The sequence below is a fragment of the Gobio gobio genome (assembly GCF_949357685.1).
Source record: "Gobio gobio genome assembly, chromosome: 5".
Taxonomy (NCBI): Eukaryota; Metazoa; Chordata; class Actinopteri; order Cypriniformes; family Gobionidae; genus Gobio; species Gobio gobio.
Window position 1 is genome coordinate 42127817 of NC_137101.1, and position 17543 is coordinate 42145359.

The 17543-nt window shown below is 36.5% G+C and overlaps 2 protein-coding genes across 2 annotated transcripts in view; both read left to right on the forward strand.

Moving 5' to 3' along the window:
• LOC307126546 (uncharacterized protein) overlaps window positions 1-17543 on the forward strand; it is a gene marked incomplete at its 5' end in the record, with an annotated part of 1586879 nt that overhangs the window by 635193 nt on the left and 934143 nt on the right. The gene's annotated exons all lie outside the window — the stretch shown is intronic.
• Window positions 1229-16342, forward strand: LOC307126774 (uncharacterized protein). Its single transcript, XM_079817465.1, has 3 exons — window positions 1229-1267; window positions 12224-12375; window positions 14249-16342. Exons 2-3 carry the CDS (start codon window positions 12291-12293, stop codon window positions 15172-15174), a joined length of 1011 nt encoding a protein of 336 aa, XP_079673591.1. The 5' UTR covers window positions 1229-1267; window positions 12224-12290; the 3' UTR covers window positions 15175-16342.

Genomic DNA, 17543 nt, shown 5'->3' on the forward strand with positions numbered 1-17543 from the left:
GTACAGCGTGCGTCTCCCTCAGACTACAAACGAAGCTCTGTCGCACCAGATAACACGTCACAGCGTCTCACGTCAGCAGCGTCACAGTGGCCTCGTGAACGCGGATTCCAAGATAACCGGAAGAGAAGACAATGCTTCATAAAGTCTTAGTTTTTGTTATTTTTGGACCAAAATGTATTGTCGACGCTTCAAAAGAGTCTAACTAACCAAATGATGTCACATATGGACTACTTTGATGATGTTTTCATTACCTTTCTGGACGTGGACAGCAAAGTGTGCACAGACTTACATTCACAGGACTGAAAGCCCTCGGACTAAATCTAAAATATCTTAAACTGTGTTCCGAGGATCAACGGAGGTCTTACGGGTTTGGAACAACATTGGGGTGAGTCATTAATGGAAGAAATTTCATTTTTGGGTGAACTAACCCTTTAAAGACATTTTCAGTAAAGCTAGTTTGATATTTGGCAACACTTTATAATAATGTTCAGTTATAAGTTATTATTATCATGAATGTTATTGTTGTTACTACCACTACTACTACTATTGTTTTTATTATTAGTACTACTTCTACTGCAACTCTATTACTATTTTATTTGTTTTTCTCAATTCTGTGTGTCATTGATCTCTTATCATGTATAAGCTACTGTTTTGTTAATTTGCAATTTTGCTCAATAAAAAAAAAAAGAAATATAAGAAACAAGTATACAAATGAAGTAAAGTGTGGAATCAAGCGAGTGCTTCTTATGGTTGGGTGTCACGGAAGTTAATTTGAAGCAGTCAGGAACATTACCAGTCAAAAGACAATTGTTTATGATATTCACGATATCTGGGTCAATAGTTACACAAATTTGTTGTTCAAAACGAACTCAAATTCAGTTAGTCATATATCTTTAAGTCCAAAGTCATATTACTCACTATTGAATTTAAATGATATTAAGTAGCCTAAAAATTGATTAGCTAAAGTATGTCTGTAGTGTAACATATTTTAGTTTTGCTTTTTAGACAAATCTGACACTTTTTCGTTGTTTTTAAAAATATTTTTCTCAACACATCATTGGACAACATTCATTTATATATGTATTTCACACCAATAATTAAACTCTGATTTATTATAACATCTTTAATTATTTGTATATTGTATGTACATTTCTATGCACTTTTGTTATTTTGAACAGCCGCGGCTGAACGGGACTTTTATTTTGTCGGTATGACGTCATATGTCTGCGCCGCGCTCCTGCATCTGTTGTGATTCGGCTGAAGAAAGGTTTGTGTTCTTAAATATTTAAAGTGTTTAAATTAATGCAACCCGTTCGGCAGATGAACGAATTTTAGATTTTAAAAGCGGTGTAAATGGCTTCCTTTTCGTTTATTGTAACAGTGTGATACTTTATCTACCACGGACGTTATTTTTCTATAAAGTAAAGCGAATCCACACGAGAAAATGTGCGTCTTATTTAGCTCAATCCGTTTATGGTAAAAAACGAATTGTCTCAATGGCAAGTAGTGATGGAGAAATGGCATTTGAGCCTTTTGAAACTCAGAGTGTGTGTGTGTGTATATATATATATATATATATATATATATATATATATATATATATATATATATATATATATATTAGTGCTGGGCGGTATGACCAAAAATGTATATCACGGTATTTTTCTAAATTATATCGGTTTCACGGTATATGACGGTATTTTTTTCCCTATGTATGACATGGTGTTAATCACATTGTCTACTGATTAAAGAGGAAATACTGAAGGAGATTGACTAGAATACCCTGTTTTACTGTCATGACGAGTGAATATTGTAGAAAAATTCCACACTAGAGTTAATAGGTCTACAGGTTTACAAAATGATGCTGTGGAGAGACAACAACCAATAAAACACAGACCTGCAACACGCTCAGAATCATACTTCCAGACACCTGAATATTAAAAGTTGAGTTGAGGGCACCTTAAGCATTTTAAAAATCGAACCCTATATAACAACAAACTGCCAAAACGAGGAGAAACGCGGATATTAGCAATACATTTAAGAGCACTCTCTGAACGAATGACACACATCAGTTTAACACAGAAAGAATAAAGCAGTTACTTTTAGGCTCATTCTTCTTTGAATTCTCAGTTTATTTATTAACTTACATCATTGTCTTTTGAATAATCCATCGTGTCAGCGCGTTGGTGATCAGACACACGGTATCAGTGTAATCAGTGCACATTTCATTTTAATAAGACGTGATGAAATATGCGCGCATACACGCATCTGGTTCATGTCTAGAGCACTAGAGTTTATGAAATATGTCCATAAAAAATTAAACGTGCTCGCTCCGGTCTATATCAGTGCTATATGACCCATGTGGTGAGCGTTGTTAAACTCATCGCAGCGCTCCGTGCAGAAACCGCTCTCTCTCGCGCGCCGCGTGTAGTTTGAATTCTCAACTATAATCAAGGGCTGAATCCGACATCGCTCCCATAACCTCAAATATAGCATTATTTGGAGGGCACAGCGCTTTGTAGTGGTGTCCAAAACCCTAGTGGACGTTATTGAGTCCACTCATTCTATCCCATTGCACCGCAATAACGAGTGTACAGCCGATGTACACACAACGGTTGTCCGACTTCACGCACGTTTTCATTCACTCCTTCAAATAAAGTGATAACGTATGGAATAGTGAATGAGAGTATAGGATACAGCCATAGGCTGTGCTGTAATGCGATCTCAACTGTGCTCTGACTGCTTTTACTACAGTGCATCAATGAAATGCGTCCCCTCTCAAACAATGACGCGCTGCGCCGCGTTCCGAACGTTGTTAAAGCGGCATATACCGGTATTGCGGTATCATCAAAATTCATATCATAAAATAAATAAATACCGGTATTCGGTATGAACCGGTATACCGCCCAGCACTAATATATATATATTCTAACACTTTTAACATGGTGTGTGGGTTTAGCCTATGTACAAAATTCACATTGATGTTGAGTAATCTTCCCTGTTGCATATGTGAACAGTAATAGCAATACAGAATGCCCCCTGAATCCAACAAAGCAACAAGCAATCAGGTACAAGGAAGGGAGATGTCAGCTTTAGGTAGGCTGAGACAAAAAATAATATTTTTCCGCAACTTGTTTATTGACTTGTTAATAGCAGTTTATTGTGGAATATGAGACAGTCGGGTCTGTGTCTTCCCGCCAGGCTCGGTTCCAGCTATCAAATAATTCTGGGAACGTGACGTCAGCAACGGAATGCATGTTGGGACTTTAGGACATGGAAGCTGCGGTCGGTACTGTGTTGGATTGGAAATAAACGCTTTTAGTTCTAAAAGTAGAACTAGTTAAGCTAAAAATATGTTCCAATGGTGAACAGATGGTGATAGATAGATAGATAGATAGATAGATAGATAGATAGATAGATAGATAGATAGATAGATAGATAGATAGATAGATAGAATCAGGCCATTGCAGATTGAGATTCATGTGTATTCATATGTTCACACTGTCTGGTGGCCATTTTGAAAGCTGTCTGAAAACTTTCACCAGAAGAGGAGCCCCTTAAATGTGCAATTTTTAGATGTTTAAGACTCTATTTTCAATAATTATATAAGATAATAAGCGATTAATGTTTAGACTTTTGCATATTATAACCTGGAACCTGGATGTGGGAAATAATGACAGTTCGATCCAAAAGATAGTTTTAGCAACATAGTGTAGCACACAATCTTATACCGCTAGTAAGCTAGCAATGTTCTGTAGCATCTGCACTAATATATTACATCACAGGCATTACTGGCTTGTGCTTTTAAATTCATTATATTATAAATTTACAGTTTACTGGTGTTCTGTGCTTTTACACTGCTGTCATTATTAAAGACTTCATATTATTGTAAGGTGAGCTTAAAGGGTGCACTACTATGCAAATCACACAGCTTCAGTGTGACATCAGTAAGAAAAAGTATAAATTCATTGATATTTTCAATAATAGCTGTTCATGTTAAAACAATTTATGAACTTAATACATGTCCTAGATTATTTATTTAGCAAAATTGTAATAATATTTATTAATTTAAAAGGGTTTGCTGTTCCAATAAAGCTCAGTGTGCTCCCTTTAAGCTCATCCACATTAAACGTCTATGTAAATGCTTCATAAACAGACTTTAAATATTAACTCATGGTTGTCACTTCAAGTTAATCTTTATTAGCCTAGAAAACTAGACGCACCGTAGCGGCAGCTAATCTTATTTGCAGCCAGTGTAGAGCTGGAAAAACCAAACTCTAGTCAGGCCAATCACATCGTGTATAGAGTCGGTGGGCGGGCTTAACATAATGACGGCAGAGTTGCCGCGGTTCCGCGTGCTACTCGTAAACAAAGAAGCTGGCGAACAGTGGTCTTTCGAATCGGCTTCTGGAAGACTTGGACTTAAGCTTTTCTTTGAGAAAAGAACAAAGAACGGCACTGAAGTCATTCTTAAAGGGTTAGTTCACCCAAAAATTTAAATTCTGTCATTAATTACTCACCCTCATGTCGTTCGACACCCGTAAGACCTCCGTTCATATTCGGAACACAAATGAAGATATTTTAGTTGAAAGCTGATGGCTGAGAAAGGCTTCAGATAGGCCTCCATTGGCATTCAGTACATTTACACTCACAAGACCCATAAAAGGCACTTAAAACGCCGTTACAAAGTCCATCTCACCACAGTGACTCTACAATAATTTTACGAAGCGACGACAATAGTTTTTGTGCGCAAAAAAAAAAAATCAAAATAATGACTTTATTCAACTTGTTCTTGTCTTCCGTGTGTGCCTCCACGACGCATGCGCGAGAATATGACGTAGCGCCGGGGTTCGGGAATCCATGAAATGCACACTTTAGCCCCATTTTGAGCATTGCGTCGAGACCTAAAGCACGATCAATGTAGAATTCAACACCTTAGATACGCGCGTCTTCCTCTGCTTGTAAACAAATCTCCTCCTCACTTCTGGGTCATGTGTCCGAACGCCGGATCTGCGTCATATTCTCGCGCATGCGTCGTGGAGGCACACACGGAAGACAAGAACAAGTTGAATAAAGGTGTTATTTAGATTTTTTTTGCGCACAAAAACTATTGTCGTCGCATCGTAAAATGATTGTAGAACCACTGTGGTGAGATGGACTTTGTAAAGACGTTTTAAGTGCCTTTTATGAGTCTTGTGAGTGTAAATGTACTGAAAGCCAATGGAGGCCTATCTGAAGCCTTTCTCAGCCATCAGCTTTCAACTAAAATATCTTCATTTGTGTTCCGAATATGAACGGAGGTCTTACGGGTGTCCAACGACATGAGGGTGAGTAATTAATGACAGAATTTTCATTTTTGGGTGAACTAACCCTTTAAGAAGGGAAAATGTGTTTGGAGTTTTGCCGACCGGTTACGGCGAAAGTTTAATCTATCAACTAGCTCCGCTTCACCTTCTTCGTTGCTCTGGTTGGTTGTTATCCTATCCTATTGCGTGCAGAGGGACTTTGAAAGACAACCGTTTATCCCGCCCCTCGGATTGAGCCCTGCCAATGGTGAGTTCCCAGACCCAACATCTTGATTGACTACCTGGTAGTCTGGCTTGTCAGGCTAAATCTTTATAAAAGTGATTTGTAATTTCTAAATTGCTCAAATATGTATGTACTGACACCACAAACAAGGTAAGAAAACACATCTGGTAACGTAACGTGCGGTAGCTCGGATTTTTGAACCCGTGTAGACCTCCAACCCAAGCATCAATATCTTAAGACATTCCAGGCCAGTGGAATCAGTGGAAACATAATAAGGGTGAATGCTCACAACACTTACAGTACATACAAATAATGCATTATCTGTTGTCAATATCAGCATTTAAATGACACATGTTAATGTTACCCATAGGTGCAAATGAAAGCTTAGGTTCTCAGGAGAAAAATATATGCAGTGTAACAATCGTTAATTTTTAAATATATGATATAATATATGTGGGACTGATTAACACAGTTTGGGTTTTATGAAAACTAAACACCTAATTCAAACAATCATAAACTTTAATAGTTTATCAGTAAATCCATCATTAAATCCAAAGTAAGATTATGTTCACTATGTTTAGTTTTTGTTCTTGCTCAGTAGGGCTGTCATTTTTGAGAAAAAGCTAATTCGAACGGATATATAATATCAAGCAATGTATTTGAATATATTCGAATATCTACAAGCGCCGCCCCCAACCGAAAAAAACCTCACAACAACACCGTAACGGAGATTCAATCACAAATTTATCAACAGTCTGACAGTCATAAACAGGACTCAGGCCATAGCCTGTCTGGAAAAACAAATTGTTAACTTAATGTTTGCAAAAAAGCAGGTTATCAACTTAATCGATATGAAGTTCCACTATGCATAGCCAATCACAACATAAGGCTACATGGAAAAAAACAGTATCAGAACAGGCACAAACAATAACGTGACAACTTAAACAGCAGCAGGAGAACGGCCTATAGCCTAATTCATTTCTTTATATTGTTTGCTAGAAACACTAATCTATCGACTTGATCTGGATCAAGTGTGGCTCTCTTTTTATTGACGATGTTCCCCGCGGTGGAGAACACTCGTTCGGAGCGCACAGACGTGCCTGGCACACACAGGCATTTGCGCGTCAATGTTTAGAGAAGTGGTTATCTTTAACTGTTACTTTACCATCTACGGTGTAGAACCCAAAATGTTTGCAGACACTACTTTTAAGATGGGTTGGGGTCGTAATTGTCCGCTCAGGCTGGCCGTTCTGAGAGTTATCTTCCATTTTCAAAACAGACTGGCTATTATTCGCTTGATTTGGTCATGGACCTACGCTGCAATACGTTTAGAGCGCCCTCTATTGGATGAGATGGCAAACAATAAAAAACAAACGGTCTAATCATAGACTGTAAAAAATGCGCTACATGGTACTTTAAAAACTGGATAGTTTATTTATAGTTCGATTACGGATATTTCACGTCATGTTCGAATGCATATTCGAATAGCGAATAAAAACTGACAGCCCTATTGCTCAGTGGTCTTCGCAATTTTTTTCATGAGAGCCACACTGATAGGACAAGATCAATAGGAGAGCCACTTTTACCGCAAAGTATCAAAAGTTACATCCAGTCATAAATAGCATGTGTGCTTATCAGTCTGTCATCAATAAATACAAAAGGTAGATAGATAGTGGGTATTTTTCTGTTTAAAACATGCTATTTTATATATTTAATAATGTGATAATTTCACAGTAAATCACCAAATTAATGGAGAAAAAACAAAGACCGTATATAAATATTAATTAAACTGGCCTTCATTCATAAAAAGATCTCATTGATCAGATACTGATGTCTATGAAATAGATTTTCCCCTAATTTTAAACATTAATTATAGCCATTCAATATCACAGTGTAATTGAAAGCTTTTTTACATTTATTTGGCTTCAAACGTATTATGAATTAAATATAGATTAATCATTGTTAAAGCTACAACAGTTCTTTAATCAAGAGCAGTGAGTGATTAATATTAATGACGAACATGACGCGGATCCGATGCACTGTCACATGCGCCCTATTTCCTCACAACTCTTTAAGTTCATTAGACATTATTTAACTCATGTTAAACGGTTTATATGAGGATACTGGACAAAACCGACATTTAGGCATAATTCTGTGTTATAGTTTGCGAAAGAGAACTGGATTCTGTAGTGAAACACTACAGTTCTCTGAACTGAACTTTAACTGTGTTTGCAGAACAAGGATAATTTGTCTGTCACAATGGAGTATTTTTTTTATATTGATTTGATATGTATGTATTATGTAATATATATATATATATATATATATATATATATATATATATATATATATTAGGGATGTCAATTTACACAAATTTCTGATCGATCGTCGTTTAAATTAACGATCAATTAATCGATTAATCATTATCCTTAATACTGCATATACAACGTCTACAGCAGTGGCTTATAGCCGACCGCATTACAGGGTGTGCAAACGCTGACAAAACGCTGTGTTCCTCACCAAATCAATGGGATGGGTTTTTAGTCTAAATAAAGGGCTATAGGATTGTAAAATGAATCGATGTGAGCTGCATGCGCTGATGCGGATCACCGGCACACTTCACTACTGCATTAATTCTTAACCAGATGCATCCTATATGAGATTAAAAATTCAGCTATAGATAGGCCCACACAAAATAAACACAATATAACTTACACTTGCACAAAGCAAAAGGCTGCGAATGCACATGCAAACTTGTAGTTAAGATGAAGGTGTAACTCTAGCTGTAAAATGGTTCAAAACAGAGCTCCGGCGCGCTTGCATCATTATCATTATCGTGTCTGATTTACATGTTTCGTGGTTGAGCAGCATAGGTTTTATCGATTAAATGTAGTGTCGACAATTAATCGATCATTCATTAAGATCCCTAAAAAAAAATATATATATATATATATATATATATATATATATATATATATATATATATATATATATATATATATATATATATATTCAGGGTACCCGCGGGATCTTAAAAAGTCTTAAATGTCTTTAAATTCAAAATCAAAATTGTAAGGCCTTAAAAGTTTTAAATTCGCTGAAGTATTGAGTTCTAGGTCTTAAATAATTTTAAACGGGTCTTAATTTTCATACGTCCATGTAACGCTACTCCATTGCTCATTGAAATGCTCCCGCGATGTTTTAGAGAGAGAGAGAGAGAGAGTGAGTGTGTGTGTGTGTGTGTGTGTGTGTGTGTGTTGTTAGTTCGTTTTTTCGCTAGTGAGAGACCAACATGCATCTTATACTGCAGCCAATCAGCTTTCGTGTTATTGGCGCGAGGCTCTCTCTGATTGTACCACAGACACATCAAACGGATTTTATTCTTCAGCTTCAGTTCTCCAGTTCTTCCAGTTCACGCGATAGTGAAAGCAAAGGCGAATCTTTCTCACCTGCCATCTCGTATAATGACCAAATAAAAGTTTGATATGCCCGATAGCACTAAACAAAGAGTTTAAACAGCGATGGAAACCCCGAACTCATTCGCTACTGACACACGGACTGATGTCAGACTGGCCGCGGATTCTGCACGCGTTTGCCGCCTCAGCGCTCGCGCGAGTGTACCGAATCTAGGCTAATTCATAGATATCCATATCCATATCTATGGGCTCATTACTGTAGGTCTTAAAGTGAAAGCAACCCAATATAGCCTAGCCTATACCCCCCCCCCCCCCCCCTGTGTCGTTAGTATTAATCAAACAACAACAACGGGGAAAAACAAACAGTAGCCTACCTAAACTTAAAGCACTGTTTGTATCTGTATATTTAAGTTGTATTTATTTGTCCTATTGTCAAACAAGATTCATGCATTTTGTTTGTTTTATTGCCATGTGTGACTATTGTGCATCTAATATAATGATATGGTAAATGTGGCATCCTAATTATGAAAAAAAAGAAACATGCACATTTCTGAAAATGACCCCCACAAAATCAGTAATTTTGATCTCACAAAAAATGTATATACATACACACACACTACCGGTCAAAAGTTTGAGAACGGTTCGATTGTTAAAATGTTTTTTTAAAGAAGTCTCTCCTGCTCACCGAGGCTGCATTTATTTGATCCAAAATACAGCAAAAACGCAATTTTTTTTTTTTTTTTTTTATTTTTTTTTTTTTTTTTTTTTACAATTTAAAATAACTTTTATATTTCAATATATATCTTAAAATAGAATTTATTTCTGTGATTCAAAGCTGAATTTTCAGCATCACTGCTCCAGACTTTAGAGTCACATAATCCTTCAGAAATCTTTTTTTTTTTTTAATCCATCAAAGAATGAAGACTGGAGTAATGATGATAAATTCAGCTTTGATCACAGGAATAAATTACACTTTACTATATATTCACATAGAAAACAGTCACAACAGAACTGTCACAATATTACAGCTTTTTGTATTTTTAATAACATAAATGCAGCATTGGTGAGCAGAATGTAAAAACATTAAAAAATCTTACCGTTCTCAGACTTTTGACCGGTAGTGTGTTTGTGTTTGTATATTAATCCTAGTGGGATTGAGCTATGAGGAAGTGCAAGATTACTAATACTTTGTTCAATTTGAATTAATTAATATGCTTTGCAAGTAATTTTGTGATTCTGCATTTCCTTTTGTAATTTTTTTTATTTTTTATTGCGTGATATAGGTCTTAAATTTAATTCATAATGGTCTTGAAAAGGTCTTAAAAAGTCTTACATTTGACTTGGTGAAAGCTGCAGATACCCTGATATATATATATATATATATATATATGCATACACCGATCTTTCTCCGTTTGTGTTTTTATACGGACTTTCTCGTGCATGTGAAAAAATGACTGTTAAACAGGAGAAAAATATAGAATCATAAAGGGGAAGTTTCTTTATTGCGGCGTTTGCATAGCATATATACAAACCCACACACAATGTAAAAACATAACTCCAGCAGAACAGTTACAGTTTAAAAGCATCCAACTGCACTTCGTTGTACTACCCTAATGAGTTTAATTAATAAACGACATTCAGAATGCTAAAATAAACTGGGGGGAAAAACACAGAAAACGTAATACAATTTTTCTTTAATCAATCTTCTTGCATGTTCAATCATGTTTCTCCACAGCACTTCAACAGGCGGTCCTCCATGAGCAGTCACGAATCTTACGATAGGGTTCACAGGCGTCAGGTGCGTTCTCGAGCGAACATTGAAGGAACAGCTACTGACAGATTTGTCTAGGTCACCGATTTCGGCACAGCACTGGTCGTGAACGCTTTGTGGACATTTGAAAGCAAGTTGCCTGGGCGTCTGAAACCGTAGTTATACATATGCATGTTTGAATCTCTATATCTGCAATAGACTGAAGCAAATAATTTTAAAGGATTTACTTTCACATTAATGGTAGATAATTCTGCATATGCTAAAAAATATCGCTTAAAGATCTTAACATCATAAATATTATTGGTCATCAGAGAACCCTAAAGACACATTGCTCAGCTTTTAATGAAAGCAGTGAAGTTAATTGGAAAGAAAAAAAACCATCAACCAACCAGCCATCAAAATTAATGAAATCATAAACTAGGTATCATTTGAAAGCTTAAATACTAAAAAATCATCCTGTTTTGCAATCGTTTTATAAAATAATTTAATAAATTGAAGCTAAAGCCTATAGGTCAGCCGCCTCATACGCTGACCATTCAAATGGGAAATAGCAGGGTAAGAAAATAAAAAATGAAATTAGAAAATAATCTAATAATTATAACTCAAACAGCTTATCCATAAATCTTGTGGAATAAACTCAAGACATTAGCCTGACCACTTCGCAATGATAACATTCTCCTGCTTGTATTTTTAGCGCGCCAGTCTACTGCTCACACGTTGTGGATCACAGGCAACTAGAGATTTAAGGGTGTTAGTAGACTTGTACGTGGAGTAAGTCTGACTTGGTCTTGGAATCTTAAGTTCAGTGCAGTCTAAGATGGCAAAAGTATTCGGAAATTCTTCCTTAAATTTAGCTGGCATGTTCTCAGAAATGACATCCCTGTGTGGCCAAAATGACAAGTTGCCAAGAGTTGGATCAGTGTGCTGACACTCTGTAAATGGATGTTACATCTGAAGGCAAGGTCTTTGTGGTTCAAATTTAGTCTTAATTTCATTAATGCCAGTAACAATTGAGTATGCAGTGAAAGTTGTTTGATCTCATTATTGACCCGTTTGTATGAAAGAGGAATGTGTGTTTGTGGTGCACTTGGGTCAGTTGGAATGTTAAAAAAATTCACACAAGCTGTTAAATTGCTCATAAGAAAACCCTGTGCAGTAGTGGAAATAAACCACTCGGTCGAAAGCTTGACAGACCTTCCACGCCTAGTTATGGTTGCTAAGCCACGATTGGCCTGTGGCGGTTTTCGGGCATTGCTTAGCGAAGGGTCAATTATTAAAGTAGTGTAATTTATTAAATGTATTTATTATAATACAAAATATAAATCACAAATATTAAGTGTGTAATTTGTATGCTTTTATACATTTTTAGTGCTAGTTCTAAGCTTTTTTTTCTAACCAGGGCATTAACTCTCACCCTGACTGAACTAAAGCTGATTGAGGGACACTCAGAGATTTAATATGAATTTATTTTTCTTTCTGTTAATTATTCTCATTTTAATCATGACAGATTGTCCAAACGCACAGAAAAACACCCGGTGAAGCGACTGGGATCCACGTAACACACTATTATAAAGATGGCGTTTATTAAAGAGGAGATTGAAGACATGAAGATTGAAGAAACATTCAGAGTGAAACAAGAAGATACTGAGGAACAAACAGGTTGGTTCTCTTTTGAACATTTATTTTGAATAAAGTAAATGTTAGTGATCAACTTTCCATTTGTTGTCTATAAGGGATTTATTTTTTCTTCTCATCTGTATCAAACCAGCTTTGGAGCACTCGCTCTATCAAACCTCAAATACAGAGGATCAGAAACATTTTTCAAACAAAATATCAACATACCTGAACTTAAACCGTGTGAAATATGTCAGGTTATACAGGGTTTTTCCTGGGTCAAAAATGGTCTTCGGTGGTGGCTGACAGACATGGTCATCCATACACACACACACACACACGCACGCACAGTAAAAAAGTACCCTACCCACGTGATCTGCAAGCGCAATACTGACAATACATTTCAAATAAATTCAAAGAAAGTTTGTAACTTTTGCTTATCTTATTTTGATCCCACATGAAAAAATACTATAGTATATTATAGTCAAATTACAGTAAATACTATAGTGTTTTTGAACCGTACTATAGTAAATATACTACTGTAAATTAACAAAGTGTAGTAAATACTATAATATACTACAATATACTACAATTTACTGTTGTATCTTTACTATAGTATGGTTCAAAAACACTATAGTAATTTTACTATAATATACTATAGTATTTTTTCATGTGGGATACCTTGATGTTTGTTTTTGTTCCTCATTTTTACACTATTTACTGATGATTGTTTTGGTATATAATCATATCAATATTAAAAAGTAGTATTGAAAAAAATGAACAAATAGCCTAATTTTCTGCCATATACAATTTCATAAAATTATCAGCTAGCTAACAACAACTTTGTTCTCGGTTCACCTCACTCTAGTCTAAGTGATTTATAGGCTATTTATTTTACTACACATTATGAACATAAGCTGAAAGACTGTGGATAATTAAACTAACTCTTACACCCACTCTTGCTAAATTGTGTAAGCACACTTGTGTTCTCATTTCAGATGTGTTCAGAGTAAATGATTAAACTGATTTGTGAGTTCAGTGTTGGACAGATCAGTTGTTCTAACCAGTCGTTAAAATGATTCGGTTCAAAGGAGTCATTATGGCGAATCGGACATTAGCAGACGCGTTGTGTGCGCATCCCGTCTGTTAGAACATCGCGAAAGATTTGTCAACACACAGAAAACACTTCATAACTTGATAGGATTTGTTTCCCGTTTATTGAAAGTATGGTTTATGTCAACTGGTCAGAGAATCAGTCAATGTCACACCCAGCGGTAAAGCGGTAAAACATCATCTGATAGCGCCACGTGCAACATGGATTCGGTCTTCCGACCTTTTGATTTTGATTAACGTAATATGTGAAATATTAGAAAGCGAAGAATGCTTATTTTGAAGACAGAGAGCGTGCGAGCGGGGGAGGAGCTCTGATCGTTCTCTCTGTCCCTCAGTTACAAGCGCAGCATCTATTCTACATCATTCATAAATCACAATCACTCATCAAATAAAGCTTTGGCGGGACAAAAATTTGTTTTGGCGGCCGCCAAAAAATTTTCAATGTAGGAAAAACCCTGGTTATAAGAATTTTAACTCAAACTTGCTTAGAAACCTAGTTCTATACGAATAGGGATTATGTTGTCAAAAGAGCTAATCATTTGGGATTGGTGCATAATAAACCATTTTTCTTGGGCTAAATGATTAGGGTTTTTATAACTGCCAGCTGTCTTGTTTTTTCGGATGAGTCCTAATAAAAGCGAACAGTTAACAACATTGAGAAGAGATTCTGAAATAATATATAACTCCTCTTATTGGTTATAGGATCTAGGATACATGTTGTTGGATTTAATGCAGTATTTTGATGTCTTTTCCTTTTTGCCATTGAACTGGTGTTAATTTGCATTCATCTTTTTTTTTTTATTAGACATGATTGCACTGAAAGAAGAAAGTCAAGAATTGAATGGAATGGAAGAGAAAGATCAGTATGATAAACATCATGATTTCATGTCTGGAAAACAATCCACACAGACTGAAAACACTTCAAAATCTCCAAAAACCGTATCTAACGATAATTTCCTCTGCCATCTGTGTGGAAAGAGTTTAACTCAAAAACAAAACCTTAAAGCCCACATGAGAACTCACAGCGGGGAGAAGCCTTACACCTGCCAAGAGTGCGGACAGAGTTTTGCACGTAAAGAAAACCTCAATGGTCACATGAGAATTCACACTGGAGAGAAGCCTTACACCTGCTCTCAGTGTGGACAGAGTTTTGCACTTAAAGGAAACCTTAATGCTCACATGAGAGTTCACACTGGAGAGAGGCCTTTCACCTGCAAACTGTGTGGGAGGAACTATTCACGAAAAGAATGTCTTAATACTCACATGAGAGTTCACATTGGAGAGAAGCCATTCAAATGCGGTCAGTGTGGAAAGGGTTTCAGATGTAAAGTAAACCTTAATCAGCACTTGAAGATTCATTTAAGAGAGAGCAGTTTTATATGTCATCAGTGTGGAAGGAGTTTCCCAGACCAAAATCGTCTTAAGAATCATGTAATAACTCACACCAGAGAGAAGCCTTACATGTGCCATCACTGTGGAAAGACTTGCGTAACCAAATCAATCCTTGAGGTTCACATAAGGGTTCACACTGGAGAGAAGCCTTTCTCCTGCCCTCAGTGTGGAAAGAGTTTCATACATAAAGGAAACCTTAACATTCACACGAGGCTTCACACTGGAGAGAAGCCTTACAAGTGTCTTCAGTGTGAGAAGAGTTTCACATATCGAAGAGACCTGAAACGTCATTTGCAAACTCATTCTGGAAATACAGATTTTGTCATCACACTTTCATGATGAGCATGCAGTTGTGAGACTCTAGAATTTACTACATTTTTGATGCTGTTCACATACTGTAACAAGTATAACTTTATAGGCATTTTTGTTAAACATATTTCTGTCATTTCAAGTAATAAAATCCTTTTTTTATTTTTACAATAATACCTACATCAAGTAGTGCGGACGTTTAATTGCAATAGACATTGCACAGGCTTTCAGAATTGACAAATCTGTGGCCAGTCGTTCATATCTGCCATAGAAGTCACAACTTAAAATGGGCATCAGTTAAACTATAACACCAGTAGAACTTTTACCCCCAGAAGTCCAGCCAGAGTGGTGTCAAATTTCATTCTCTACTAGTTTGATGCTGATTGAAGTGCAATTACACATTTTAAGATGAAGAGGTGCTCTTTTGGTTTTCAACTGTGATAACTAATGTGCTCACTCACAGAATCAGACACTACTGCTTTTTATATAGCGTATTTCCCGTTATGAATTTTCTCAGGCATCTTTCTTTCAACAGTCTTTTCTCCTCCACCGTCATATGCATTGGCTAAACGTTTGTCTGTTGTGTCTGGTTGTGTCAGTCCGATCAACTTACAAACAGCATTTTTCAAATATCACTTACCCCTTTAAATGTTGGTTGGGAGATAGATAAAAAAGAATAAAGGGGGTGGCACACTATTCAAAATCCACTTGCATAGTTTTCCATTAGATTACATTATATTTGTCCAAAATCATTGTTACTGGATACAATGACTTCACCATAAACAATATTGTGTATTGACATTTTTAAACAATTGTGTTGCTGTCGATTGAATAAAGTTTATGCTTCATATAGAAGGATATAATCATATTGATTGCTCTCTCTTTGTGCTGTTTTTACAACAAAATTCGTCACTTTGTTCATTCTTAAGCCCTATTTGGATGGTAATTGTTTCTCGTGGGGTCATTTTATCATTTACAGGGGCTAGTCAGCGATTTTATTGCTATAAAGTTGTCAGTTAAAGAGATAGTTCACACAAAAATGAAAATACTGTCATCATTTACTCACCCTCAAGTTGTTCCAAACCTGTATGAGTTTCTTTGTTCTGCTGAACACAAAAGAAGATATTTGGAAGAATGTTTGTAACCAAGCAGATAGAGCAACCATTGACTACCATAGTAATAAAGTTTCTCTGATCTTCTTGAAACTCTGGATTCTGATAGAGAGCACTGAGACGTAGACAGGTAAACAGGTTTCATCGGAATAGGACCAAGCGGAACCAGACGGAACCAAAATAACACAAAAAGGTCCAAACACCAGCTTGTTCAGTGGCCGTCAAACAGTGGCTCCACGGACACAGCGTTTTATGCAAATTAAGCACTGAAATGACTTGAAATTTAGTGGACTGTGGACAGTTGGGTGTGCTCGTGTTTATGGGTGGCTTATATTATCAAGAACATATAAATGTGAAATATCAGTGTCATTTAATATAGTCTGTATATAATCATCTGTTGTATTCAGTACAGATACATGTGTTTAATCAATTTGTGTGGCATCAAAAAAAGACAAGACAGTAGTAACTTTTCAGAACCTTTATTTAAAGGGGGGGGGGGGGGGGGACACTCAGTTTCAGTCAGTCTCATGTCAATCTTGAGTACCTATAGAGTAGCATTGCATCCTGCATATCTCCGAAAAGTCTTTATTTTTATTATAATTATAAAAGGAAGATGCGCTGTTCCGAGTCTTTCAGAAAAAAGCTGTGCGGCTTGGGGCGTATCGTGTGGGCGGGCTAAAGAATGTCGAGCACGCGCCGCTGTTACTGTGTTGAGTGCGTCTGAAAGCTGCGTCATCCCTAAAAGCGGGAAAAAACTTTATTCAACATAAAAAATGGCTTTTAATCAGATACAGCCATACATCTATGATCCGGAATCAGACCCAGAGGCTGAAGTTGAACAGGAGCAGCAGCAAAAACGACTAGAGCAGGACATCTCTATGTGGTATAAGTTACACTAACTATATAATATGCTTAGCGGCTTGTGTTATTTACACATTTATACTTTAATTATATTGTGTGTGTGTGTGTGTGTGTGTGTGTGTGTGTGTGTGTGTGTGTGTGTGTGTGTGTGTGTGTGTGTGTGTTTACGCGTGGTTTGTGTAGACATGATTTGTAGTAAGCGGACTGGTTTTGCGCGTCAGGCTAGTGTTTACATAGAAAGACATGGAATAGCGCATTTGAATGAAGAAGCGCGCTTATTTAGTTCAACATATTTCCCCACTCTTTGTGTATTGTTGTTTGGAGTGCTTTTACAATACACAAACATACACATATAGTGGCCAGCTAAACAAATGTACACACTATACATCGCATGCTCCATTGATCAATACGTGATCATGTTTGGGC